General features: G+C 62.5%; 1 protein-coding gene across 1 annotated transcript in view; it reads right to left on the bottom strand.

The window, feature by feature from the left end:
- Positions 1–26,791, bottom strand: part of CEMIP (cell migration inducing hyaluronidase 1) — a 136,378-nt gene that overhangs the window by 34,549 nt on the left and 75,038 nt on the right. The window contains exons 3-13 of the mRNA XM_076004696.1: positions 23,002–23,148; positions 22,059–22,197; positions 20,733–20,969; positions 20,360–20,539; positions 17,352–17,422; positions 15,504–15,599; positions 14,002–14,123; positions 8,228–8,360; positions 7,343–7,534; positions 1,932–2,107; positions 1,086–1,295 (exon numbers count right to left, since the gene is read on the bottom strand). Of these exons, the coding sequence (XP_075860811.1) occupies positions 1,086–1,295; positions 1,932–2,107; positions 7,343–7,534; positions 8,228–8,360; positions 14,002–14,123; positions 15,504–15,599; positions 17,352–17,422; positions 20,360–20,539; positions 20,733–20,969; positions 22,059–22,197; positions 23,002–23,148 (1,703 nt within the window). The remainder of the gene's footprint in view (positions 1–1,085; positions 1,296–1,931; positions 2,108–7,342; positions 7,535–8,227; positions 8,361–14,001; positions 14,124–15,503; positions 15,600–17,351; positions 17,423–20,359; positions 20,540–20,732; positions 20,970–22,058; positions 22,198–23,001; positions 23,149–26,791) is intronic.

Genomic DNA, 26,791 nt, shown 5'->3' with positions numbered 1-26,791 from the left:
CCTCCGCCCCTTCCCGTCCCCACCGCTGTCCGGGCTGCGTCCCGCCTGGCTGAGAGTAGCGCCCACAAACCCCGATGCCCCCGGGGGCCGGCGGGCAGTGACAGGGCACGGCTCCGCCAGGGGGATTCACGGTGATGTGACGGGCCGTGGCGGGCACCGTGCACAATGGAGATCACACGCGCCCGCTCCGCGTGGGCAGCCGCGGCTCTGCTCCTGGCCAGGGCTGCCCCCCGGCCCGCTGTTCGCGAGAAGCCAGGGATCCAGACTCTTATGCGGAATCCCTTCATTTTTAAACGGCGGAAACTAATTCCGGTGTTTCCTTAAACACCATCCACGCCAAACACAACACATCTGTGCGCAGGGCGGCATTTCTGCGACATCCCCTCTTACAGTTTACGGCGGCTATAAGTGCGGTTCACTTAAAGCAAGTCCAGTTCAGTGTGACATTATCCATTTAGCATAAAAATTATCGAGCGTCTCCCTAAACACTGCGCAAGCCAAACAAAACACGTCTGGTTGCCGGGTCCGGGTGCCGTTTGGTGACGTCCGGATTTACAGTCTGTAGAGGATGTAAGTTCAGTTCCTTTGGAAAAGGATGGCTCTGGCGTAAAAACTATCCGCGGAAATAGAGACGGGGCTCTGACGCAGGCGCCGGTCTGCTAACGAGGGCGTCTCTCCCCGCAGGGACGCTCCGCAGGAACCCTCGGGTCAGCAGAAGACAGGGGCCGGTTGCTGCCACGGCCCAGGGTCCTCACAGGACTGCCACGCTGTGCGGCCACGGAACGACCCCAGACCCCCGTCCCTCCCGGGAGGCTCAGCAGGAGCTGGACTCCCAGCCCCCACGGCTGAGCACAGACCAGCCAGTGTCCCGTCTCTGCAGCCTGGGGCTTTGGTGAGGACACGCCCCGCACTCTCTATTCCCGCGTGGCGGTGACCTTCTCGCGGTCTCTGCCTTGCTAACATCGGAGCTAAGGATGGTTCGACCCCCAGGGGTCCCGGTCTAAGTGTGCAGGTCTGAACCCCCACCCCCCAATGCCAACCATCCTGGCCCCAGCCCCCGCCGCCGGGCGGGAGGACGCACTCACCAGCAGGCCGTTGGAGCCGTGGACGGTGACACAGCGCGAGTACGTGTGGTGGATGGACAGGTCCCGGACGTAGGTGGGCGGGTCGTAGCCTCCCCGGCCGTCCAGGTCGCCGGCCAGGTGGAAGTGAATCGGGTACTGGCCCAGCAGCTGCTGCCCCAGGTGCTTCAGCTCCACGCCCTCCAAGTGCGCCGCCCGGAACCCCAGCGCAAACTAGGGTGGGGGTGGGGGGAGGCGGGCGTCAGGGTGGTCCGGGAGACTCGTCCTGACCCCTCCCCGGCTGCTGCCCACCTCCCGAGAACGCGAGGTGCTGTCCTCAAAGCGTCCCCCCACCCAGGGACTCCGTGGATCAGAGACGCCCCCTGCGTGTGGGCTGGGACGCCTGGCCCTTCTCTGGGGAGGGGGACAGGCAAGGTGCTGCCAATGGCGGAGGACGTTGCCCGGCAACGGGCTGCGTGGCGTGGAGATGTTGGGGTGCTGTGTCATGGCTGGGCTCCCTCCCACCCCCCTTTCCCGCCTCCCCAGCCACGGGGTGACACGGGGAAGCGGGGGGCTCTGGGACAACCTGGGGGAGGGGTGCTGGCAAAAACCCACACCCGGGGAGCACTGGGGACCCCCGATCACAGGGTGGGGGGTGCCCAGAGCTGTGCCATCGTCCCCATGTGGGATGGGGCGCTGACGCTGGAGCCTTCACGAGCCCGTGTTCTGGTGGTGGGAGAACGTGGGGGGCCACACGGCACCCACGCCACTCCCGCCGGGCTCGGGGGAACGGCCAGACCAGTGGAACCCGCACACGGGCTGCCCCCTGGAACCCGCCCCTGGGGCTGGGGCCTCGCCAGGCAGCCCTACCTTGATGTGGCCGCCAAAGGTGTCAAAGTCAAAGAAGCTGCAGAGGTGCTTGCTGTAGGGGTAGCACCCGTCCTCCATCTCGCCCATGACCACGATGTTCCGGCTCAGCAGCCCGACCTCGGCCCGCATGTCCACGCCGTCCACCTCCTCGCCCATGTGCAGGTACAGCGGCTTCCCTGGGCAGGGCGGAGGGGGCAGTGGGAAAGAGCAGGTGCCGTGCCTCCATCGTGCTCCGGCAGGCGCTCCCACACGGCTGCGCACTAATCGCCGAGCCCTGCCTTGTGGTGTTCCCCGCGCCCCTGCCCACTGTGGAGCGATGTGACACCCAGTAAGGCGTCTACACCTGGAGGCGGAGCCGGATTCGCAGCTCGTGCGCCGGAGTCTTGGCAGGAAATGCTGACTTCCCCAGTGCGTGTTCCCTGATCTGCTTTTCCACACAAGACTCTCCCACATGGCGGCCGGAGACATGGCTGCCCACGGGGGTGGCACATCCCAGCCCGCTCACCGCCAGAAGCAGCGCTGGGTGCAGATTCCAGGCTGCGGCTCCTCCTGCCCACCCAGGACGGGACGGGACTGGACGGAGGGCCAGCCGCGCCGCCCAGACGAGGACAGCCCCCGAGACAGCAGCGGGAGCCAGAAACCTGTTCTGGAGGACGCCCCAGAGTGCCGCCCGCTGGGATTCTCCCGGACGTAAAGCAGCCCCCCGTCTCACACCCTGTCATGGCACGCAGGTCCCCCCACTTCCCCAAGCCTCACGGAGTACGTGAACCCGCTGCCCGGCGCTGCAGAAAGAGCCAGATGGGAGCTTCCGTGTCCCCCACCATGGCTGGCTCTGGTGCCTCGGTGGCACCGTGTGGAGCCTGGGTGAGAGGCTGCTCCCCACTCTGTGCAGACCTCCCTGCCACCAAGCTCTTGTCTGGCCCCGGGGGAGAGAACGCTGTGCTCCCTCCCGTGCTCCCACCCCCAGAGCCTGTGTTCTCAAGGTGCTGGACCCCGGCAGCCGGCCCCGTGGGTTCACTTCCTCGTGCACGGGGCTCCTCTAGTCCTCCTGTCCTTAAAATCCTCACACACAAAGACCTTCCCCGACGGTGCTCCCCTCTAGCTCTTGCCGGTCTCTTCCCCGCTGCGGCCAGAGTCCCTCCCTGAACTGTGGGGGCACCTGCCCCCCACCTCCCCTCCCCACCTGCCTTCCCACCTGTCCCTCCACCTGTCCCTCCACACCTGCCCCCCCACCCCCTCACCTGTCCCTCCCCACCTGCCCCTCCACCTGTCCCTCCACACCTGCCTCCCCCTCACCTGTCCCTCCCCACCTGCCCCTCCACCTGCCACCTGGAGGTGTCGGGAATCACTGTGGTGGGCAACATTTTGAAATACAAGTTTTAGGCAATTCATGCGTTTTCCTGACTGGTTTCCTGCCAGAAAGTCCTTAAAATGCAAACGCTCCTGTTTGCTGGAATCTGCGAAGGAGGTGTCCGCCCCAGCCGCCAGCCAGGAGTGGGGCGGCCACAGGAGGGACAGCAGCCGGGGGCGGGCGGCCATAGGAGGGACAGCAGCCGGGGGCGGGGGGCCACAGGAGGGACAGCAGCCGGGGGCGGGGGGCCACAGGAGGGACAGCAGATGGGGGCGGGGGGCCACAGGAGGGACAGCAGCCGGGGGCGGGGCAGCCACAGGAGGGACAGCAGCCGGGGGCAGGGCGGCCACAGGAGGGACAGCAGATGGGGGCGGGGCGGCCACAGGAGGGACAGCAGCCGGGGGCGGGGCGGCCACAGGAGGGACAGCAGCTGAGGTGTCCTCGCGCCCCGTCGGGGGTGGGCATCTGGGGAATGGGCTCTGCGTGGACAGGGGAGATGCGAGCCCCTCCGGGACAGATGCACGCACGTGTGGACACACACACGCACACGCGTGTGCATACACACGCACACCCCTACCTGGGGCTTTTCTGATGCCGCTCACGGCGGGGGTGGAGGGGGGGCACGTCTTTCACGGCCCCAGAGTGCCGGGCAGGGCTGAGCGAGGCCACTCTGAGCCTGCCGACTTTAAGGAGCGGGGTGTGGCGGGGGAGTGCGTGGGGAGTGAGGACACGGGCAGAGCTGAACCGGGGGAGCCGGGCCTTGAGGGGCCTCGGCATCTTCCCCGCTCACCCCCTCCGTGGAACCCGGGGTGGGGGCAGCCCCGTCCCCTCATCTCTGCGCAGCCACCGGGGGCCTCCCAGAGCAGCCGGCCCTGCCCCGCTTGGCACGCAAACCCGCCGCCCACGAGCCAGGCGTGCTCCCCACACCCGGGGCCACCCCGGCACCGCAGCTGCCCTGCCGGGACCTGTGCGAAGCGAGATCTCCCTGCCCGGTCTCGGGGTGCCCGACCCTCGAGGGTGTGGTGGGGGCTGGTCTGAGCACACGCGGGGAACTCCAGGTCGGGCTTCTCGCCTCCCGGACAGCCCCGCTCGCTGCCAGGCCTGTGACCGTCACCAGGAACAGCGACGTCCTCTCATCCGCCGAGCGCCACTCCTGCCGAGAGTCCAGGGGACCTCGGACGTGCAGGGGCTCGTCCACAACGCGCGGTCCCCGGGAGACACAGGGCCTGAAGCCACCAGGAAGGAGCTTGCTTGTCTACCTGCCTCCCTACAAACTCGGGCACGGACGTCCTCCCTTGCCGGGGAGGCGGGACAGGCCTGTGCCCTCAGCAGCTGCCCTGTGCACTCGGAACAAAGCCCCACTCTGCACCTGGCCTCTCCCGCGCTCTCCGCAGCCCAGGAAGCTCTCCCGGAGGTCTACACTCCGGCCGCTCTGATCCCCTGCCGCTGGGAGGCTCCCTGCTGCCCCTACGAAAGTGTCCCCTCCTCGCTACTTCTCCTTCCATGTTTCCCCGAAAATAAGGCAGGGTCTTATATTTATTTTTCCTCAAGAAGTCACCCTAGGGCTTATTCTCAGGGGCTGTGTTATTTTCCCCTCAAAGCCTCAGCTTGCAGCACGCACAGGACGGCCGGGACCCGACGGGGGGAGCCGACCTTGCTGGTGGGGCTGCCCGCACCTTTCCGGTCACCTCTGGGACAGCAGCTGTCACGACGGGGCGGATGGGAAGGGCTGCTCGTGTCCTTTCCCGCTCCTCGACGACACGCACGGGTTGTGCAGACGCTGCGCGGCCACGCCCGTCACTAGGGCTGATTTTCGGGGTGGGGCTTCTATGGCGCACATGCTTAGACATCCTGCTAGGGCTTGTTGTATGGGTAGAGCTTATTTTCGGGGAAACACGGTAGTTAGCTCCTCTCACTTGCTCATTCCTCCGGAAAGGCGCGCACGCCCGCTCTGACTCTGCCAAGCCCCACTTCTCCGTGCCCCCGACTCCTCCCACGCCCCACCTTCGCAGCAGCCGTCTCAGGTGGGATCCGGTTGCGACGACTCGGTGGTGGGTATCTATCCCCGCCGCGGCGTCTCGGGCTGCTAGCGCGCAGGGAGCGTGTCTGTCTCGCTCGCCACGGCGGCAGGCAGCCCGGCACTCCGGCCCCACGCGTGTGCTCTGCCGGCTTGCGGAACGGACGGTGACGTGCCCCTGTCCCCTCCCCATCGGTGCCTCGTGGGGGAAGGGCAGGGCGAGGACGCCGGCCAGCCCGGGGTGGAGGAGGGCGCGGCGTGCACGCACGGAGCTGACGTCCGCGCCCGCAGCGCCGAGACGCGCAGGGAGGGGGCTGGGGGCCGACGGCAGACCTCAGGCATCGGGTTCATGGCGACAGGAATGGTCTGCTTCCACCCTCTGCGACACGCTCTCCCAACACGTCCCGGAAGGGCAGAGCTGGTCACCCGCGAGATACACGGAGTGGAGTGCGACCACGGCCCGCGGCCACGCCCTTCCTTCCCTTCCCGTCTTTAAGTGCAGTTGCTAAATTATTGCACCCAATACGAACAGTAACCGCAGCTAGCATTTATCGACTATGTGCCAGGCACTACTCTAAGTACCTCACACCTATAAATTCCTTTAGTCTTCATAACAACCCCTTGAAGAAGTTACCGTCACTATCACCATTATACAGATGAGGAAACCGAGGCGAAAGAGCATAAGGTCATACAGCTGGTAACTGCCGCTCTTGTCATTTGAATCCCAGATGCCCGGTCCCAGAGCCTGAGCTCTGCATGTTTCTTCTGCTATTCTGCCTCTACCAAAAAACCAAAATCTGCCTTCTTCTAAATGTCGTCATGGAATGTGGCCCATGACGGCACGTCCCCATCGCGGGTTAGGCGTCCGACTGCAGAGAGCCACGCCCAGAGCCTCTTTGCGTGAACCGCGTTCAGAGCTGCCCCTTGCATTGACCTCTGGTGTCCCTTTATGGGACTGAGATGACCGATTCCCCTTTTTCCTGGTCATACGTCCCCGTTTTTCTTTGGGGAATGACCCTTTCTCCTCTTACTGCAGTCTGAGAAAGGGTGTGTGTGCAGGAGAACGGTCCTTGCCTTTCCTAGCCAAAGGGCGAGCGCATGGGCCACCCGCCCAGTCAGACGCGCTCTCTCTGGAAGGCGACTTTTCAGCGCCGCGTCCCGGGGACCGAGTGTGGTGCTTACAGACAGCAGCGCCCAGAGGATGTGCCCGTCCGTTCCTGCTCCCGGGATCCCTGGACCTGCCCTGTCCTTGTCTTCTGCAGCTCCAACGTTTGCTCAGCTCCAACCCTCACTCTCGAAGCTGAAGAGCCGCCCAATAAATCCCTTTTTCGCTTAAGATAGTTGAGTTGGGTTCTGTCACTTACAACCAAAGAACCCTAATTGATACACAACTCTCCCTGCTATGAGTAATTGACCGGGGTTGTATTTGAGGTCTCTTTTCACCTCTGACAACCTATGATTCCAGTGACCTCACGTAATATAAATGATAAGGCTTTGTAAGTCAAGATTTAGGAGAAGAAAGGAAAACCCAAAAGCTATAGGGAGGTTTACTGTTTTGCGCCAGATTGAACGACTGTCTGACAAACATTCGCCCCCTCCCCCAGTCTTGGAGGGAGAAACAAGCTTCGCCATCCCGTCTGCGTTGAGCTGCACCACGTGATCTCCCTTGGCCAGCGGAAAGTGGGTGTGAGAGCCTGCCGGTCCTCAGCCTAAGCCTCGGGAGTCCCACTCACCCTTCTAGGAGCTTCCAGCCTTCCCCACGAGAAGAGCACACCCCGGGAAGGAGGAGGCCTACGGAGCTGACCCGAACCCAACTCTCACTCTGGAGCCGGGATCACGCTAGAGAACCCGAACCCCGGACAACCTGCACGTGCACCTGCAACAGACAAATTCTTGCCATGAAACTTCATGGCCCTTTTGTTACGCGGCATCAGTGCTGCCGTAGCTGACCGGTACAGCTCTGCTCTGATTTCCGCTTACTTTAAGCCTGACCCTGTTCGGATTCACCCAGCCGAGGGAGGGGTCCGTGAGAGTCAGTCCTACCTGCCACCTTGACCTGGTTGGGGGCGCAGGCCTTGCAGGGAAGCACCTGGAACTCTTCCGCCTGGTACATGGAGAAGTCGGTGCTGGCCAGGACCAGGGTGTCTCCGGGCTTCCACGACCGCACGTCGTCCTCCAGGGTCAGGATGGTGCTGTTCACGTTGGTGTCGATGGTGACCGTGAGCTTGGGCCTCACTGTGACAACGAGACAGGAAGGCCGAGATGCAGAGCCTCTGCCCTTGGCAAACTGCCGGCTGTCCGGTCCTTCCCCTCCCCTCCCGAAATAGGTCAGCGCAGCCTTGCCCGTCCCAACCCCAGATCCCCGGCTCACTCCCGCCCGGTCTTGGTTCAGGTTTTTGAAGTCAACACAAACCCCGCCAGAAAAGAGCCATTCATTAGCTCCGGGCAGGGGAACTTTCCACTCAGCCCTTAGCTGCGGTTCCATGGGCTGTCTCGCCACACCCACTTTGCTCAAGATAGGACACAAACACAGCTTTTCTCAGCTATTATTTGCGGTGGCCGTAAACCGCTCCGCCCAAGCGTGCCCGTCCCTAGTGACGGCCTTCTGCAGGTGGCCGGGTGCCTCCCAGCGCAAACCCACCATTCCCGGTCCTTCTAGCGAGCACCCCGGCCACCGGGTTCAAACTAACAGCAGCCGGCCAGGCGAAGAGCTCCAGTCCCCGCAGAGGGGTGGGCTCCCCGGCTCTGCACCCTGGTCCCGCGTTCCCGGAACGCCCGCGGGCAGGGTGGGGCCCCGCCGTCCCCTGCCAGCTCTGAGGACAGCCCCCCTGCCCCCGCTCCTGCGTCACAAGAGCCCAGCAGGAGGAGCAGCGCTGTCACCCGGAGGCCGGAGCGGCTGCGCCTCTGTCCCCGGCGGGGGCTGCTCACCAGGCTTCCCGCAGAGGAAGCGCACGCGGTAGCTCTGGCAGGGCCGGCCGCGGTCGTAGCAGGCGAACCTGTAATCCTGGCCTTTCTTGTAGACGACCTCGGCGCTGAGGCCGACGCCGTCCGCCGTCGTGGCCTGGGAACGACAAAGGAAATTACAGGGCGAGCCGGTTTTTTTTTTAACTAAGAAGGAAGGCGGTGATTAACGTTCTAAATGTACGCTCACAAACTAAAACCGTCCCCGCTGCACGACTATCTGCCACGGCCTCAGACTGTCATCCTGGGGGCTGCCCCTCGGTTCTGCTCTAAGAAAGACAGCTCGAAGTCTCGGAATGGACAGACGCCTTCCCTGGGGTCCTGCGGCGCTCGGCATCCAAGCCGGTGATTGGCCGCTTGTCACTGGTGAGCGCTCCACGGGCCCACGGGGACCCACAGCAGGTGCGCGCTCGCCGGGATCTGAGCCAGGGCTGTCCCCCCTGCGCCACCCCAGCCGGCAACAGCGGCTGACAGACATCGCTGCATGTCACGTGGGGAGTTTACGTTCATCTATTTACCATTTATTTATTTTGAGACAGAGTCTCGCTCAGTCGCCCAGGCCAGAAGGCAGGACATCAGCCTCGCTCACCGCAGCCTCAAATTCCCAGGCTCAAAGCGATCCTCCTGCCTCGGCCTCCCGAGTAGCTGGGACTACAGGTGCACACCGCCACTACCAGCTAATTTTTCTATTTTCAGTAGAGACGGGGTCTCGCTCTTGCTCAGGCTGGTCTCACACTCCTGGCCTCGAGCGATCCTCCCGCCTCAGCCTCCCAGAGCGCCAGGATTACAGGCGTGAGCCACCGCGCCCGGCCGGAGTTTTTAAACAACATTCATGCCCAGGCTCCATCCTCGGAGCCTCAGATGTGGCCGTGTCTGGACTGCAGCCTATGGGGACCGGACTTTTAAAAGCGGCCCGGGAGATTCCAATGGACAGCAGAGTCTGAGCACTGCTTTTGGAGCTATGGAGCTAATGTTCACGCACGTTAACTCATTCCATCTTCCCAGCAGCCCGAGGAGGTCAGTGTTGGTTTTACAGATAAGGAAACAGACGCTCAGCAAGGGCCGGTCATGTGCCGGGGGTCACAGAGCCAGTAAGAGGCAGGGACAAACCTGGACCCGGACTTATCCTCCCCAGCCCTGCCCTGCGCTGCTCGGTGTCTGCCTCCTCCCCGGCACTGCGGGCTCCGGGAGGGCCAGGAGCAGGCTTTCAACAACATCTCCAGTTTCCCCCCAGGGGCGGGGTGGGGGTCGGTCGTGGAGCGAGGGCTGATGGAGGCGGCTACGAGGCCCGCGGGGAGTTTAGGGGGCAGGTTCCCAGCGGGGCACGGCCCTGCCGGCTGGGGCTCGTCCCAGAGCCGGGCGCACCTGGACTGCGACTGCCCTTCAGGGACGCGGGACCCAGAGCGAGGGCTGCAGCTGCCACCGTCTTTGGCACGGAGGTCAAAGGCGCCAGAGTCGGGCAATAAGGAAGGAAAGTATAGCCAATCAAAAGAAAAAAAAAAAAAAAAGAGGAGGCTTTTTAGGAAACGGTGCGTTTTTGAGCCCAGCAGGACCGTTATCTCCGGCTGGAAGGGAGGGCCGTGCGGACGCGCGCCCGGCCGCAGTGGAAGTCCAGCCCCTTCCTGCCGGCCAGCCGCGCTCCCGCCCGCCGTGCACCGCGTGTCGTCTCCGCGGCGGCCAGAGGGACAGTCGGTGCAGACTCGCTCCCAGACGAGGCCGACGCCCAGGGAGGCTCAGGTGCAAGCTCAAGGTCACCCCAAGGTTGAGCCTGGCGCCTCCGGCCTCCTGATGTCCCCTGAAGCCGACAGAACGGTCGTGGGTGGGAGGCTCCACGCGCCGAGGACTGGGCGCGGAGACGCCGCCGGGCGCGGCCGGACTCTTCCCCGGCACGGCGTCCCGCCATGCGCACGCGGGGACGGCTACTCAAGCCCGCTGCTTTGCCCTGTTTCTGACCCGAAGGATGACCTCGGTTTCAGGGAAGAAGAGTGGAAAAGTGTCCACCTGCATCCAGCGAAGCACAGTCTCGCTTTCAGCCCTTCAGCACACGGCTTTATCGTCATTCACGATCAGGGTGATAAAACGACGAACAGTGTTATGACTAATGATGAGATGATTTTAAATAATAAGATTTGTGGGCGCTCACTTTGGTTTGGAGACGTCGTGTGTTGTTGTATTAAGTCCATAAAACAATCCCAGGAAGGAGCAATTATTCTCCCCATTTTTGCATGTGAGGAAACTGAGGCACTAACTTAAATGACCTGGCAGGTGGTAACCAGGACTGAAGGTGAGGCTGGGACGCCACACCCACTCCTACAGCCACGGAGGTTGGCACCTGGCAGGGTGCTGCCTCAGTTTCCCCCGGGCTGAGCGCCCAGGGATAGCTCTGATCTCTCAGCAGACCCAGATCTTTCTGGGTTTTCTTTCTTTTGCTCTTGTTTTTTTGCAGAATCACAAAACATTAGATCTTGGAGACAGTTTCCTGGAGGTCAACGGTGCCAATCTTGTGAACCCCTCTTTCTTCCCAGCTGGCCTCCTGCAATCCTGCCCTGGGGTCACAGACGTCCTTGACCCCCTCCGGCAGGGCAGGGTCCTGGGGACCCACCCTGAGCAGGACACGGGGCTGGTGCAGCCACGCAGGGGAGCACACGGGACGTGAGAGGTGACAGGTTAGGGTTAGGGTTAGGGTTAAGGTGGGACGTCCCACTTCCTTTTGTTCTCTGCCCTGGGTTAACCAGGGTGTTCACCTCCTGGCCGATGGACGTGTTGGGCGCCTTCCGGAAAGGGCTGGAATCCTGCTTCTCTCGCCTCTCGTGAGCGTGGACGAGGCCGCTTTGCTGTCCTGGCTGTGGAAACCGCCAGGAGCGTGTGGATCACACTGCCGCCCTTTCTGAACACAAAGAGACGCCCTAGCTGGGTCTGGGGCTGTCCACTAGAGCCCGGTGGCCAGGCGTAGGGGCGAGCCCGGCGTCTCAGGTGGCAGCGCCTGCCTGCTCCTTTTCTCTAGAGACCAGGTCTGGACTCACAGCGGGAGCACGTGGCCCTCAGCCTCCTGGACGACTCCCTCAGTGGGCCTCGGTTTTGCCAAGAAAAACCCAAGGTCCTGTTCTGGAATCGAGAGTTGTTTTTTTTTTGTTTGTTTTTTGGCAGAGCCTCGCTCTGTTGCCTGGTCTAGAATGCCGTGGCGTCAGCCTAGCTCACAGCAACCTCAAACCCCTGGGCTCAAGCGATCCTCCTGCCTCAGCCTCCCGAGTGGCTGGGACTACAGGCATGCGCCACCATGCCTGGCTGATTTTTTCTATATATATTTGTTGGCCAATTAATTTCTCTCTATTTATAGTAGAGACGGGGTCTCACTCTCGCTCAGGCTGGTCTTGGACTCCTGACCTCGAGCAATCCTCCCGCCTCGGCCTCCCAGAGTGCTGGGATGACAGGCGTGAGCCACCGCGCCCGGCCTGGAATCGGAGTTTTGAACTAATGAGTGCTCAGCAGAACGTTTCCAAAGGACACTTTCATCGTGGGGAGCCTGGCGTGAGCTTCAGGATGAGGGGATCACACTGTCCTTGGGACTTTTATTCTTCTTTGGACCTCAAATAGTTGAGAATCGGAACTCGGGGGATTCATTGCTAAGGGTACTTCTTTTGTTGGAAGGAAACCGGGCCCTGCAACATGGCGGCAGGCTGGTGGCCGTAGAGTTTGGGGTTGGGTCTTGGCTTGGGAGTTCTCGGTCTGGGCTTAGCGACGCTTTGGGACAGTCTTGGCAAGGCCTGTCCGTGCTGGGAGCAGAGTATTACTAGATGCAGGAGCGGGGAAAGCCTATGGCCGCCGCTCTCCTGGCACGGGGCGGTGGTCTTCCCACCAGCCGTGTCTGAGCCAGACGCTGGCCGCGCAGCCACCAGCGGGATTTGTAAACCGCGCCGGCGTTTGTTTCCCGAGGATTTCCAGAGCATTTGGAGAGGGGAGGCTGGTGAGGAGCTGCACTTCCTCTGGTCACGTGAACGAGCGGGACAAGGCCGGGGCTATTTCAGAATTGAAGCTGGGACGTTCAGGATTGCAAGAGAAAATTAAAATTAAATCTGGGAAGGATGTGCTTTGGGGTTGGGGGGGTGGTCAGAGCTTTTTGAGTCTGTTGGACCCACGGAAGGTCTGCAACTTGCACCCTAATCTGGGTAAACCCTTCGCAATAACACTGGGGCCCTGGGAGCGGCCCTGGGAGTGGCCAGGCCCGAGAAAGGTGTTCTTGACCTTCGAGAGCGCCGTGGGAGGAAGCAGTCAGCCGACATGGGACCCTCACTCCCGCCGTCTGGGAGGAACGCTGCACAAATCCGGTCACTGCTTCTACTGGATGGAGGAGGTTAAAACGCGCAGGGATGGCCTTTCTAGAATCACTTCGAATTCTGTATCAAGCAGGCAAGTGTCTCAAGCTGTGTTTAAGAATAAGACCGGGGCCGGGCGCAGTGGCTCATGCCTGTCATCCTAGCACTCTGGGAGGCCCAGGCGGGCAGATCGCTCCAGGTCAGGAGTTCAAAACCAGCCTGAGCAAGAGCGAGACCCCGTCTCTACTACAAATAGAAAGAAATTAATTGGCCGACTAAAAATATATAGAAAAACTTAGCCGGGCATGGTGGCGCATGCCTGTAGTCCCAGCTACTCGGGAGGCTGAGGCAGGAGGATTGCTTGAGCCCAGGAGTTGGAGGTTGCTGTGAGCTAGGCTGACACCACGGCACTCACTCTAGCCCGGGCAACAGAGTGAGACTCTGTCTCAAAAAAAAAAAAAAAAGGAACAAGACCAGGCGTGTAGAAATGAGCCTGTTACCTTGCCTGGGTCTCCTCCTTCCCACTGCCCTGGAGCCCGGCACCCCAGCAGCTGAGCTGGGGACCTGTGGGGCCCGTGTCTTTACCCAGCACTTCCCTGGTGAGGCCAGCAAGAAGGTTGAGGCGCCGTCAGTCAGAACCAACTGGGAGATAAGCTCTGAGCACACGCCGTCCAGTCTGTGAATGCGGCTTCAATTGGGCTCTGCGTTGGGCCCTGCCTGGCCTGCACCCCAGATCCTACCATGTTTCCCCAAAAATAAGCCCTACCCATAAAAAACAAGCCCTGGCAGGATTTCTAGGCATTTGTGCCATAGAAGCCCCACCCCGAAAATCAGCCCTAGTGACGGGCGTGGCTGCGCAGCGCGTCTGCACAACCCGTGCGTGTCGTCGCGGAGCGGGAAAGAACACGAGCAGCCCTTCTCGCCCGCCCCGTGAGAGCTCTGTGGCTCCACAGGAGAGATCGGGGCCGGTGGTTCTAAAGGAAACAGAGTCGCAAGACATTCAGGATGGGATTCGGGGTCTGGAGAGTGAGGATGATGCTCCAGAAGAAGACGACTGCACCGTATTTGGATAAATATAGATGGCTGTACCGTACTTAAAAAAAATAACATGTCTCCTGAAAACAAGCCCTCGGGTATCTTCTTGAGGAAAAATAAGTATAAGACCCTGTCTTGTTTTCGGGGAAACACGGTGGCTGCATCCTGTGCACGCAGGGCCCCAGGAGACAAGCTGGGGAGCCGGGCCGTGTAGGCCCCGCTCGGCCCCGCAGCTCATGCTCTGCCCTGGCTGGAGACGCAGGCGTGGGAGACTGGGAAGGGACGGGGGAGCCGGACCCAGGAGAGAGTTCGAGTCCCCGCTTTGGGCAGGAAATAAGCCCCCACGGCGGTGACGCAGAGTCAAGCCTCTGTCTGTCGCGCGTCGGCCGGTACCTGGATGTCCAGGGGCCGGTTGCAGATCCGTCCCGGGTGAGCCGCCCACAGGTCCGAGACCTTCTCCCCGCCTTTCGCCGGGGCCACGTTGTCGCGGGCGAACCACTCCGTCCACTCCACGTCTGGGGAGGGGCAGAGAGCAGGGTCAGGGAGTGAGTTGCCACGACGGCAAGTCACACCCGGGGTCACAGCCAGTGGGCGCGGTCCCCAAGCACAACAGGGATAGAACGTCACCCACCTGCGCCCGCGCCTGGCTGAGGCACGGGCGCCCCGAACAGCCTGCCCGTTCTCCCCCCCCCCGTCTTTCAATGAAAAAACACCTTTTGCTGAGTTTCTTGTTTTATACAAGCAGCAGTATGTAGTCCTTTTTTATTTTAGACAGAGTCTCACTCTGCTGCCCGGGCTAGAGTGAGTGTCATGGTGTCAGCCTCGCTCACAGCAACCTCAAACTCCTGGGCTCAAGCAATCCTCCTGCCTCAGCCTCCCGAGTAGCTGGGAATACAGGCATGCGCCACCATGCCCGGCTAATTTTTTCTATGTATTTTCAGTTGTCCAGCTAATTTCTTTCTATTTTTAGTAGAGATGGGGTCTCACTCTTGCTCAGGCTGGTCTTGAACTCCTGAGCTCAAACGACCCTCCTGCCTCAGTCTCCCAGAGTGCTGGGACTACAGAAGCAGTATGTATTTTTTTTATTGCAAAAGCAAAGGAACGAAAAGGAGAGAAATAAAATCCCTCCGTAAACGCGTTATCCGAGGGCTTTCTCTAGCACCGCCGCTCTCTGCAGCCCCCACGGGTGGGGCTGTTGGAAGGTCAGGCCCTGCTCCCGCCTGTGCTTCCGGCTCAGCGCCATTGCCTAGCACGCAAAAGACACTCTTGTGGACCAAACTGAATGCCACGACCCCTACCGCGTTTCCCCGAAAATAAGACTCACCCATAAAATAAGCCCTGGCAGGATGTCAAAGCATTTGTGCAATAGAAGCCCCACCCCAAAAATGAGCCCTAGTGACGGGCGTGGCTGCGCAGCGCGTCTGCACAACCCGTGCGTGTGGTCGCGGAGCGGGAAAGAACACGAGCAGCCCTTCCCATCCGCCCCGTCGTGACAGCTGCTGTCCCAGAGGTGACCGGAAAGGTGCGGGCAGCCCCACCAGCAAGGCCGGCTCCCCCTGTCAGGTCCCGGCCGTCCTGTGCGTGCTGCGAGCTGAGGCTTTGAGGGGAAAATGACACATCCCCTGAGAATAAGCCCTAGGGTGACTTCTTGAGGGAAAATAAACATTATTATTTATTTTGGGGGGAACAGGGCAGTGAGGTGAAATTGCAACCTCAACCGGGGCCCTGGGTTAGTGCGACTAACTAAAGCCAGCTTGCGCCCCCACACTTTCAGTCGATTCTGCACAGTCAGGCGGGTCTGCTGGTGCCAGAGGAAAGTCCGTGTTCTGCAGAGACGGTGACCCCTGGCCTGTAACCCCCCGCTGGGTGTTGCCGGGTCGCCCCACGCGCCTCACCTTGGACCCACTCGCTGGACGAGGACACGTTGAAATGCTCGCCGTGCTCCGTCTGGAAGAGCTTGGACACCCGGGCGGCGGCCGAGCCTCGGTGTCCTGTGGGAGAGACCCGACGCTGCACGGCCAGGCGGACCCTCGCACCCAGGAGGGCGCGGTTCCGCCGCAGAGTGGACCCCTCCGCACACGGGGGTCTCGGCCATTTCTCTTTAAAAAGCAAATTTAAGTTAAAAAAAAAAAATATATATATATATATATATATATATATCAGGCCATTCTTTTCACTCGGGAGGCAGCAGGTTATTGTCCATTTCTTTACATTTCCATTTGGAAAGTTAAGCTGCGGCATCGCAACAAAGCCGGGTTTGGAGCCCGGCATTTCCCAGGATCCGAATTCCTCCCTGGGGTCAGAACCCGCAGCGCCTCCTGCAGCCCTCGCTGGGGCTGCCGTGTAGAAGGCCCATCCAGCCTGTCACTGCAGCTCGTCCTTCCTTCCTTCCTCCCTCCCTCCCTCCCTCCCTCCCTCCTTCCTCCCTCCCTCCCTCCCTCCTTCCTTCCTCCCTCCCTCCTTCCTCCCTCCCTTACTCCCTCCCTCCCTCCTCCCTCCCCTCCCTCCCTTCCTTCCTCCCTCCCTCCCCCCTTCCTTCCTTCCTCCCTCCCTCCCCCCTTCCTTCCTTCCTCCCTCCCTCCCTCCCTTCCTTCCTCCCTCCCTTCCTCCCTCCTTTCCTCCCTTCCTCCCTCCCTCCCTCCTTCCTCCCTCCCTCCCTCCCTTCCTCCCTCCCCTTTCCTTCCTTTCTTCCTTCCTTCCTCCCTCCTCCCTTCCTTCCTCCCTCCCTCCCTCCCTCCCTCCTCCCTTCCCTCTCTCTCTTTCTGTCTTTTCTTTTCTTTACCTCTCTCTCTCTCTCTCTCTCTCTCTTTTATGACACAGAGTCTCGCTCTGTCATAGCCTGAGCTATAAGGCCTCATCAACCTAGCTCACAGCAACCTCAAACTCCTAGGCTCAAGCCATCCTCCTGCCTCAGCCTCCCGAGTAGCTGGGACTACAGGCATGCACCACCATGCCTGGCTATTTTCTATTTTTGGTAGAGATTGGGTCTCTCTGTTGCTGAGGCTGGTCTCCAACTCCTGAGCTCATGTAATCCTCCCACCTCGGCCTCCCAGAGTGCTTGGATCACAGGCGTGAGCTACCTCACCCAGCCATGTTCTTATGTTTTCTAAGCCACTTCTGTGTTTCACATGAAGTCGATGAAGACCTCTTCGAAAATGCAAATATCGTCACAAGTGATTGGCCCTGGACCAGCGTAGAGCTTTGCCACAGCCGTGTGACCCTCCGCCACAGCCGTGTGACCCTCCGCCACAGCCGTGTGACCCTCCGCCACTGCGTGTGACCCTCTGCCACAGCCGTGTGACCCTCTGCCACTGCGTGTGACCCTCTGCCACAGCCGCGTGACCCTCTGCCACTGCCGTGTGACCCTCTGCCACTGCCGCGTGACTCTCTGCCACTGCCGCGTGACCCTCTGCCACTGCGTGTGACCCTCTGCCACTGCCGTGTGACCCTCTGCCACTGCCGTGTGACCCTCTGCCACTGCGTGTGACCCTCTGCCACTGCCGTGTGACCCTCTGCCACAGCCGTGTGACCCTCTGCCACTGCCGTGTGACCCTCTGCCACTGCCGCGTGACCCTCTGCCACTGCGTGTGACCCTCTGCCACAGCCGTGTGACCCTCTGCCACTGCCGTGTGACGTGGCCAGGGAAGCTGCTGCCACTTGAGCTGGGCTCTGGGGGGAGGCCCACCCGGGGACCCAGCGTGCAGGCAGGGGTGGGGGGGCAGCCCTTGCCCACCGTTCGTTACCGTGGTATTCGATGTGGTCTTCCACCGAAGAGGAGGGGTTCCCCTTCACAGTCAGAAAACTCCAAGGGTGCCTGGAAAACACGGAAGCCGCGTTCTTCCCGAGTCTGGACCTGCGCCAGGGACGCAGCTGAAAGGGCATCAGGCGGACGAGCCGCCGTCCCCGAGTCCGGGGGCCGTCCGTCCGCTCGCCCGGCCTCCCCGCTCGGAGAGCAGAGCCTCCCCCTCGAGCTCTACCTGCCGGCCCCTCCCCGCCCCTGCCCTGCGCTCGCCACCCACGCCTCCTCCCTGGCAGGAGCCGGGGCGAATCGCAAATAAACAAGCCGACGGCCGGCGGTGCCACCTGCCAAGCCCGGTTATGACCCGGAGCGAGTGCTCGCTGCCGTCAGGAAAAGCAGGGAACCGCGCGTTCCGAGAGCCAAAGGCCACTCCTGTCCCCGCCCGGCTCCCCTGCAGCCGAGCTGGAGGAAAACACCAGAGGCCGCCGTCACGGCGGCTGCCGGGGCCTCGGGAAGGAGAGGAGTCGCTCTTGCCCTTAATGGGCAGGGCGCAAGAGGAAGAAGGTCCCAGGCTCTGAGAAGCGGGACACCGTGGTTCCCGAGTTAACTTACTCACAACCATGGAGCTGGGAAGTCCCCTCCCTCGTCTGTCTGCCCTCGATGCCCAGAGCGGGGCCGGGGTTCAGGACAGGCGGCCCCCAAACGTGCCACCTCGGCGTGTTTTAGGGTCAAAGACTCTGAGAAGCGGCAGGAAGCATGATGCTCTGACCTCCCCCCGGAGCAGGCCGTGACCCCGCGTGAGAGGCCACGTCCCCAGGGGGAAGAGCGCCCACGGCTCCCAAGACAGAGGGGCCGGGGAGGAATCTGGAGGGACAGGCCGTGCCGAGCGTCCTCCGGGTGACGACAGCAGCTCACGGTCCCCGCCACCCTGGCCCTGGGCCCTCTGGGGAAGGCTCCCTGGCACAGACACCGCCTTGGGAAACCCGCCCGTGCACTTCTGAACTTGCTGACCCGCCGCGTGTGCGTGTGACAGGCCCCAGCCCCGAACGTGGGCGGGCGGGTGGGGGTGACACGCTGCCCTCCCCTGCGGTGGCCTCTCTCACGGGGCCGTCACAGATCCTGGTGCTGAGCGGCCCGGACCATTTCGTTCCCATCTCTCGCCCCGGGCAGCGAGTCCTTACAGAGCGGTGCTTAGCTGGGGACAGGACTCGGCGGTGTTTCTCTCCTGCCCGAATCCAGCCGCTTGGCGCAGAGCCCAGGCCCTCCTGCGCGCCCCTGCCCAGCCTGGCTCGGGCCCCTCGCCCCCACATCTGCCTGGGCTCCCCTCTTTCCCCAGGGAGGCTTTGGCCCGGAGCCCCCAGCCCTGCCGGTCTCCCTGGGGGAAGCTGCATTGCCACGTCCTCCCCTGTAGGTCGGCACCATCTCCCCCCGCCCCACGCTCCTGCTCTCGTGCCCGTCACCAGCTCCCACCCGCGCCCGCCTCCCCACGAGAGCCCCGGACGCCCGGCCTGGCCGGCGCCTCCCGCCAACTCAAGTCCCGTGACGCTTCCCGGACGCGAGTCTCAGCAGCTCGGCCGCTGACGTTAGAGGTGTGGAGTTCGTCGCTCCACCTGTCTCTCCATCCAGGTGAGGGGGGGTGGGTCCTGCCACCTGCCTCCTTTGCCCACCTGGACGGCCCTGACTAACGGGCCACCTTTCTGCGGCCCTCGTTTATGTGGGCGAAATCATCGCTCACACGTATCGAGTGCTTATTCCGCGCTGGACGGGACGGCCAGCATGTTGCTCATGTTACTGCATTCAACCCCCCCAACAGTCCCTTGCGAGAGAGCCCGTGTGTCCCGTCTTGCAGGCTCAGGAGCCGAGCAGAGAGAGGAGGAGCCGCCTGCCTGCAGTCACGCCTCACGGAAGAGGCGGCCAGACTCAGGCTCGGCGGCTGGATGCCAGATCTCGGGCCTCCGCCACCACCCTCTTTGGACGAGGCCCCGAGTGGCCGGCCCCCTTGAGGTTCCCTCTCTCATTCCAAATCAATGAACCGGCCTCCTGGTTGTCAAACAATGAGAGGGAAGCCCACTTAGCATCTGCCGGCAAAGGAGCGAAGGTGCCAAGCTATCGCTGTCATCTTTGGCTGCTTCAGCTTCCTGCATGAGCTTCCCTTCCAGAAGGAGCAGCCCCGGGCTGTCGGAGAGCAACCTCTCCTGGAACCCGGCGCTCCCCTCCCCGGCCGGGGAATCTCTGCCCGGCCGGCAGGATTGCTTGGCTAGCGGCCTTAACCTGCCCCCAACCTTGCCCGGATCTGGAGGGCTGCAGGGAGGGCGTCTCAACGCCCAGACAGCCCCGCCTCTCCACCGGGCCGAGGTTTGATTCAGCACAAGAAGAGCCGCGGTTGCCTCGGGCAGACGGCTTCCTCTTGGTGCCAAGGTGTGCGTGGCCACGCCAACGCCAGGCACGACGCCACGATCCAAGGCAACAAAGCACACAGTGGAACGTGCCAAAGGGCCCCTTTTTCCTGGGTGCTTGGCTGAGCAGATCACACTTAGCATAATCTCTAAAGAAAACTGTCTGCCAGTCCCCAAGGCATGACGCGACCCCTTTGCCAAGGACAGGGAGGAGGCACGTTAGCTGCACGCCCGAGGCATGGCTCTCACGCACAGTGGGTGCTCACTGAATACTCTGCCGGTGGCTACTGAATGAATGAGTCCACGTAAACAGGCAGCTTTCATGCTTTGTGAATGGACTATGCTTATAAGAAAAGCCAGGCTTCCTTTAAGAACAGCCCTCAAATACGTCCAGGGCTGTTCTTAAAGGAAGCCTGGCTTTTCTTATAAGCATAGTCCATTCACAAGGCATAAAAGCTGTCTGTTTACACGAAGATGGACGAAGAGCTTGCGTCCCTCTAGGTTGTCACTCAGGTGGGCACGGCTGTCGGGGAGGGAAGGAAAAGCTAAAGTCCAGGCGGGGCTGGGCTGCCTCAGCGCTCCAGGGCCCGGTGGAGGTGGAGGTGAGGGGCCGTACCTAAATCCCAGGTGCAGAAAATGTTTGCTGCCCAGTTTGGTCATCGCCTTCCGGGCCGTGTCGTCCAGGTTTCTAGAACCTTCATCATTCACGGCGACGGAGAGGATCCTTCCCTCGGGCACCGCGTTCAAATACTGGACCAGACGTTCGCTCTCCTTCTTGGATCGATAGGTGTCGAACCTAAAACGGCCGGAGAAGGGATTGGAATCGCTTTAACGGCGGCCAGAAAAAGAGATATTCTAACCACGTGTCCGAGGGCAGGGACTCCTGCTCCCTTGGCGACACCCGGAGCAGCGCCCGGCCGGGGCACACGCACGAGCGGCACGCCTGGCCCACGTGAGCGGGCGCGTGCCCGGGCGAACTCGAGCCTCACCGGTCAGAATGGAGGACCGTGGCCGACTTGGGGTCGATGACGTGGACGATGACTCCGCGGTGGCCCCAGCTCCTCTCGAAGAAGTAGCCGCCCTCCTGCATGCCGCCCGGGTGGAGCGTCTTGTTGAGGAAGGTCCAGGACAGCTTCCTGCGGCCGTGCAGCTCCAGCGTGCCGCCGCGGCCCACGCCCACGTACTTGAGGCCGAAGTAGGGGTCCGGCTGCACGCCCTCGTCCGCCCTGCGGGAGAAACGGCGCCCGGCGCCGGCCACACGTCTCCTCACTGGATGCCGAGCCCGGAGGGGCCTGGGGGGGGGCACCCACTGCGCCCTGACTCCCACCGCGGCCGCCACCGAGCCGGCCACAGCTTGGGGGCCGCCCAAGGTCAGCGAAAATAGCACCAGCGACCCGCTCTCCGCACAGACCAAAGCAGGGCCCGGAGGGGCGAGCGGGCGTTCCTATTCATTTGCACGCTGGCGTCTCTTCTCTCCAGTGCTAGGTGTTTCGTGTTTCGGTGCATCGGGTGTGGGGGCACCTGGGCAGGTACCGCACCCCCTCGTGTGCTCTTGGCTGTCAATGCTTGTTTTTGTTTTTTTTTTTTTTGTCTGTTTGTTTGTTTTGTTTTGTTTTTTTTGAGACAGAGTCTTGCTCTATTGCCCGGGCTGGAGTGCCCTGGTGTCAGCCTAGTTCACAGCAACCTCCAACTCCTGGGCTCAAGCAATCCTCCTGCCTCAGCCTCCCAAATAGCTGGGACTACAGGCATGTGCCACCACGCCCAGCTAATTTTTTCTATATATTTTTAGTTGTCCAATTAATTTCTTTCTATTTTTAGTAGAGACGGGGTCTCGCTCTTGTTCAGGCTGGTTTCGAACTCCTGACCTTGAGCAATCCTCCCGCCTCAGCCTCCCAGAGTGCTGGGATCACAGGTGTGAGCCACCACGCCTGGCCAGCTACCACTTCCTTAGAGCTGTCAGTTGCTCACGGGGGTGGGGGGGCACAGCCAGAGGCGGCTGCCATGGAGTCTCCCATGTCCTGTTCATCGCAAACGCTGGCAGAGCCTACTAGAACAGGACACGGTCGCAGAGTGGCTGAAGGGCGACCTCCGTGGCACAGGACGGTACCCGGCCCCGGCAAATACAAGCCTCCTGGTCTGTCCACCCCCGCCAAAGCACCAGCTCTAATTCCCGGTCCCCCTGGCAGGACGGAACGATGGCTCCCACCTCACGCTAAGGCCGGCCTCGAGCCTCCCTCTCTGCTTTAGACACACCCCCTCCTCCCCACCCCCACCCCGCCAGGTGGGAGCAGCACCTGCCCGGCACGGCCACCCACCTGCCGTACAGAACGATGCTGAAGTCGCCCTGGAAGGGGCAGAGCGTGCTGCCCGCGTGCAGCTCCCCGCCCTCGTCGATCAGAATGTGCCGGGTCCGAAGGACAATCGGCTCCGCATGGTCCTTGATGACCAGCTTGCCTGGGGGAGGAACGGGCGCGGTTCGGAACACGCGTGTGAAGGGTGGGGCTGTGGCAGGGCCTGGGACAGACCCCCCCCAGCCCCCACCCCGCCCAGCAGGGGAAAAGCACATCCCCCAAACATGCGTGCGCTTGCTGTGCCCGCGGGTACAGGTGTCCCTTAGTAACCGTGGGGACGGGCTTCGGCACCTCCCTGGGATAACGGAATTGGAGGATGCTCCGGTCCCTGACATAAAGTAGGGTTGTGTCCGCATATTTGCATGTGACCTGTGCACGGCTTCCCGTGTATGAGAAATCATCTCCAGTTTATTTGTGGTACCCACCGCAATGTGACTGCCACGTAAATGGTGGTTAAACTGTGTTTTTTAGGAGAAAAAATGACCAAAAAAAAGTCTGTATGTGCTCAGCACAGATGGCAATTTTTTTCAGATATTTTTCATCCGTGGTTGTTCGAAGCCACAGAGGAAGAGCCCTCGGATGCGGAGGCTGGCTGTTCCTCCTCCTCTCCGCTCCGCTCTGCCCTGCGTGTGTAGACAGGGGCCCTCCGGTCGGCTGCCGTCCCTGCCTGGGCTCACCCTGCAGCACCGGCCGGAGCCCTCCAATGAAAGCTCCTTTTACTGAGACTAGACGCCCCCCACGACAAGCCAGTGCTGAGTCCCCAGAGCTGACGGCCGTCTCAGACAACCAGACACCCGGCGTGGGCCCCGAGCTCAGGATGCTTGTTCTCATCCACAGAAGCCACGCCCCCGCGCCCATCTGCGGGGCTCCGGGGCCGTGGCAGGAGGTGTCGGGGAGGCTGACTCACCTCCATCTGTGATGTGGACGGAATGCACCGTGGCAGAAGACGTGAGCAGCAGCGTCCGGCCCCGGCCGATGTGCACGCGGTGGTCCGGGTCGTGCCCGGGCGTCCAGGGCTGCAGCTCGGGGCTCTGGTCAGGGCACTCGGTGGCCACTGCCAAGGACAAAGAGACGTCACCGCTCCCTCCGGCAGCCTCCCCGGGGAAGAGTCGCTACAGACCACCTGGGGGGCCACGTGCCTCCCCGGTTTCGGACTGAGGCTTCAGAGAGCCGGGAGACCCCAGAGGTGGGAGGCGGGACTGGGGCCAGGCCCACGCCTTCCGCTAGTTCATCCTGTCTCTGCGAACACGTCTTTCCCCTTTCTGGGCTCAGTGTCCCCATTTAAAAATTAAAGGGCAGCCTGGACGGCTCCTCGGGACATGCTAACAGACCTGAAGCTGTGCAGTGATTCACCCTAATGACGGGGCTTCCAAGGTACCCCGCCTGCTAGAAAGCGGTGTTTGGGGAGTTAACAAAACTCTACCCCCTTCTGCATGAGAATCAGACTTTCGGCTCATTTTCCAGCTCAATTCCCCTTGAAACCGGAGAAGGATGGCATTATGTAAACCATGTCACCTAGCAACATTGCCTGTGACAAAAGGGACCCTGGCTGGAAGTGGCACCTGCACTGAGCAGAGAGAGGGACAGACGGACACCCGGGCGGACGCGCTTTGGGCTGCCCTGCCGCACGGCGGCTCGCACAATTGGATGTTCTGTGGGACCCTGAATGTCATGTCTCGGAGCTGCCGTCGGACAGTTGGGACGGAGCGGCTCCCACGCTGGCCCGATGGCGCCTGTGTCCTCCCACCGAGCCACCGCCCGGGGACCGAGGACAATAGCTCCCGGTGGCCGTGTGCCAGGCGCCAGGACCTCGCCGAGGGACAGAAAACAGATGCTGCCCCGATGGCACCTGAGTCTCCTGCCCTGTGTCCCCGAGTGACCGTGACGGCCAGCGAGGTGTCTGTCGCCCCGAGCCCGAATGTTCGGCTGAACCCAAAGGCCCCCGCGTGGGTGCCGAGGGGAGTCTTGTCTTTCCCACGGCTGGCGGGGTCTGCCCAGCAGGCCGCCACGGCGGGGGTGGGGGTGGGGCTGCCACTGTCACAGGAACTGGCACAGCCCCACGGAGAGCAAGAACAAAACAGAGGGAAAGAGGAGCAAGGAGGCGACGGGCAAGCAGGGTGGGAGTAGACGGCTGGGAGACCAGGGCCTGGGACTAGAAGGAGACGGCAGATCTCAGAAAGCCCCGGGGGCAGGGCGATGGGGGCAGGTGACGTGGGCAGACCACGTGGGCCAGCCTGTGGTGGGCTGATGAGGGCAGGTGACATGGGCAAGCCCGTGGCAGGCAGTGGGTGAGCCCATGGCAGGTGACCTGGGCATGAGCCCATGGCAGTTGATGTGGGCAGGTGACATGGGCAAGCCCGTGGCAGACAATGTTGGCAAGCCCGTGGTGGGGTGACGTGGGCAGGTGACATGGGCAAGCCCATAGCAGGCGGCGGGTGAGCCCGTGGCAGGTGACCTGGGCATGAGCCTGTGGCAGGTGGCGTGGGTGAGCCCGTGGCAGGTGACCTGGGCATGAGCCCGTGGCAGGCAGTGTGGGCAAGCCCGTGGCAGGCGGTGTGGGTGAGCCCATGGCAGGTGACCTGGGCATGAGCCCGTGGCAGGTGGGGTGGGCGAGCCCGTGGTAGGTGACTTGGGCATGAGCCCGTGGCAGGTGGCGTGGGTGAGCCCGTGGCAGGTGACCTGGGCATGAGCCCGTGGCAGGTGGCATGGGCGAGCCCGTGGCAGGCAGTGTGGGCAAGCCCGTGGCAGGCGGTGTGGGTGAGCCCATGGCAGGTGACCTGGGCATGAGCCCGTGGCAGGTGACCTGGGTAGGAGGCCGTGGCAGGCGGCGTGGGCGAGCCCGTGGCAGGCGGCGTGGGCGAGCCCGTGGTGGAGCAAGGCTCAGGTGGTGGCGCAGGAGCTGGAGGAAGCGCAGGCAGGTCCAACAGCGTTGCCTAGGAGAGGTCGTGTCTCCAGGAAGGCGGCGTGGCGAGCCACGTCCACGGCCCGGGAGGGCTCTGGGCTCGGTGTAACTACCGCGAGTCAGTTCTGCACGTAGCTTGACTTGTGTTCAGTGACCTTGGAGTGAGCGCGTCTGTCCGCATTCACGTGCCTCAAGGACTGGAAGGAGCGTGACCCTCGACCCTCAGCAGCGCTACCTGCGCCCCCACGCCCAGGCCCAGCCTCCTCTCTGCCCGTCTGAAGGCAGCCACGGCCCTTCCCTTCTCCTCTGCAAGGCGCAGAGCGTATGCAGCGGCGCTCAATGTACGCTTGCCGAGTCCCACTTGCCGCCGTCCTCCCGCCCAGCCCGAGACAGCTGTGCTCAGGCTCCACCCGCCTGGCTGTCGGCCCCTCTGGAGCTTGGGGCCACGCTCACCACGGGGACAAGTTCCCGTTTGTCCGCGTCTCCCCGCACAGCTCCTGGCCACGGCGCACGCCAAGCAGCCCAGCCCACGGTGGTGGGATCGTGGCTTGCTCGTGAGGGGGCGCCGCGTTTCCTCGCAGGAGCAGAGCTGCCCGTGAAGCGCGGGGGCGGGGTGGGGGGGCTCTGCTCCGGCCCTGAGCAGTCAGGGAGCCACCAGGGCTTGTCCCCAGACGGGTCAAGCGCGTAGCCGGCTTCCTCTGCCTAGCCCTGGACCGGAGCGCCAGCGTGCAAGCAGGTGACTCCAGGCCACGCGGAGAACACGTGTGTCAACGGGGAGCACGGTGGCGGCCCAGGCGAGGAGCCAGGAGCACGCCGGGAAGGCGCGTGCCAGCTCACCGCGCCGCGCAGAGCCTCGGGTCAGAGCCCGAGTCCCGCTAGGACACCCGACGGCCCCGTTCACACCCCAAGTGCAGCGCGAGTTCCCCTCCGACTTGGCGTCTGGACCTGGGCGTAGCCGGTCCGGCCGCGGACGCTCCTGCCCTTGCGAGCACAAGCCCCAGCTCTGCAGGAGCTCCGGCACCACGGCTAAAGCGCTGCGGCGGTGGCAGGGGCGGGACCGGCCCCCGGTGGGTGACACCAATTGGGCGGAGCTGGACACGGCGCTCCCGGCGAAGGCCCGCGTCCGGGGATCTCCACTGGCAGGCGAGTGGCCGGCCAGGGCCTGTGCTTTCCCTGAGACGTCACCATGGCAACCGCCCTCCCTTTCCCGGGAGGGGACGCAGGCCGACGGACTTGGGGCCTGGACGGCTGCTGCCCCCTCTGCGGTCAGAGGAGGCCACAGACCAGTCCCGGTCTGCACGCTGACGCGCGGGCCGCAGAGAGGGGCCAGGACATGGTCGAGGGGGGCACCTGGGCACACCTCCCCCAGGTGGGTCGCCCTGGAAGGTGGGCCCACCCAACCCCGGTTCCTGGCTCAGAGCCCATGCCCCTTTGCGTTTGCGGATCGGACAAATGGCAGAAGGGTAATCGATGAATGCGGGCAGCACTGTCGGTCGCTGCGTCCAAAGCTAAGACGCTCGTGGCTGGCTAAGTCCTCGAGGGACAGGGAAGAGTCTACAAGAAGTCACAGCAGAAGAGTCCCGCTAGTCACGACTGCAGATCACTTTCTCCCGCCAGCGGGTTGAGAAAGCAAAACGCAACACAGTGCCGGTTCTGTGTTCTCACTGCAGAAAAGCATCAAGCTGGACGAATGTGAGAATGTCGAACGAGCAGCCAACGGTGGTGGCAACGTCACGGCACCGAGCCCCTGATCAGAGATTCCAGATTGTCCCCATCTCTCGTCGTCTACCCAGAG

This window comes from Microcebus murinus, chromosome 7 (genome assembly GCF_040939455.1).
Source record: "Microcebus murinus isolate Inina chromosome 7, M.murinus_Inina_mat1.0, whole genome shotgun sequence".
Taxonomy (NCBI): Eukaryota; Metazoa; Chordata; class Mammalia; order Primates; family Cheirogaleidae; genus Microcebus; species Microcebus murinus.
Note: the sequence above shows the minus strand (reverse complement) of the source record. Positions and strands in the feature narration are given on the sequence as shown.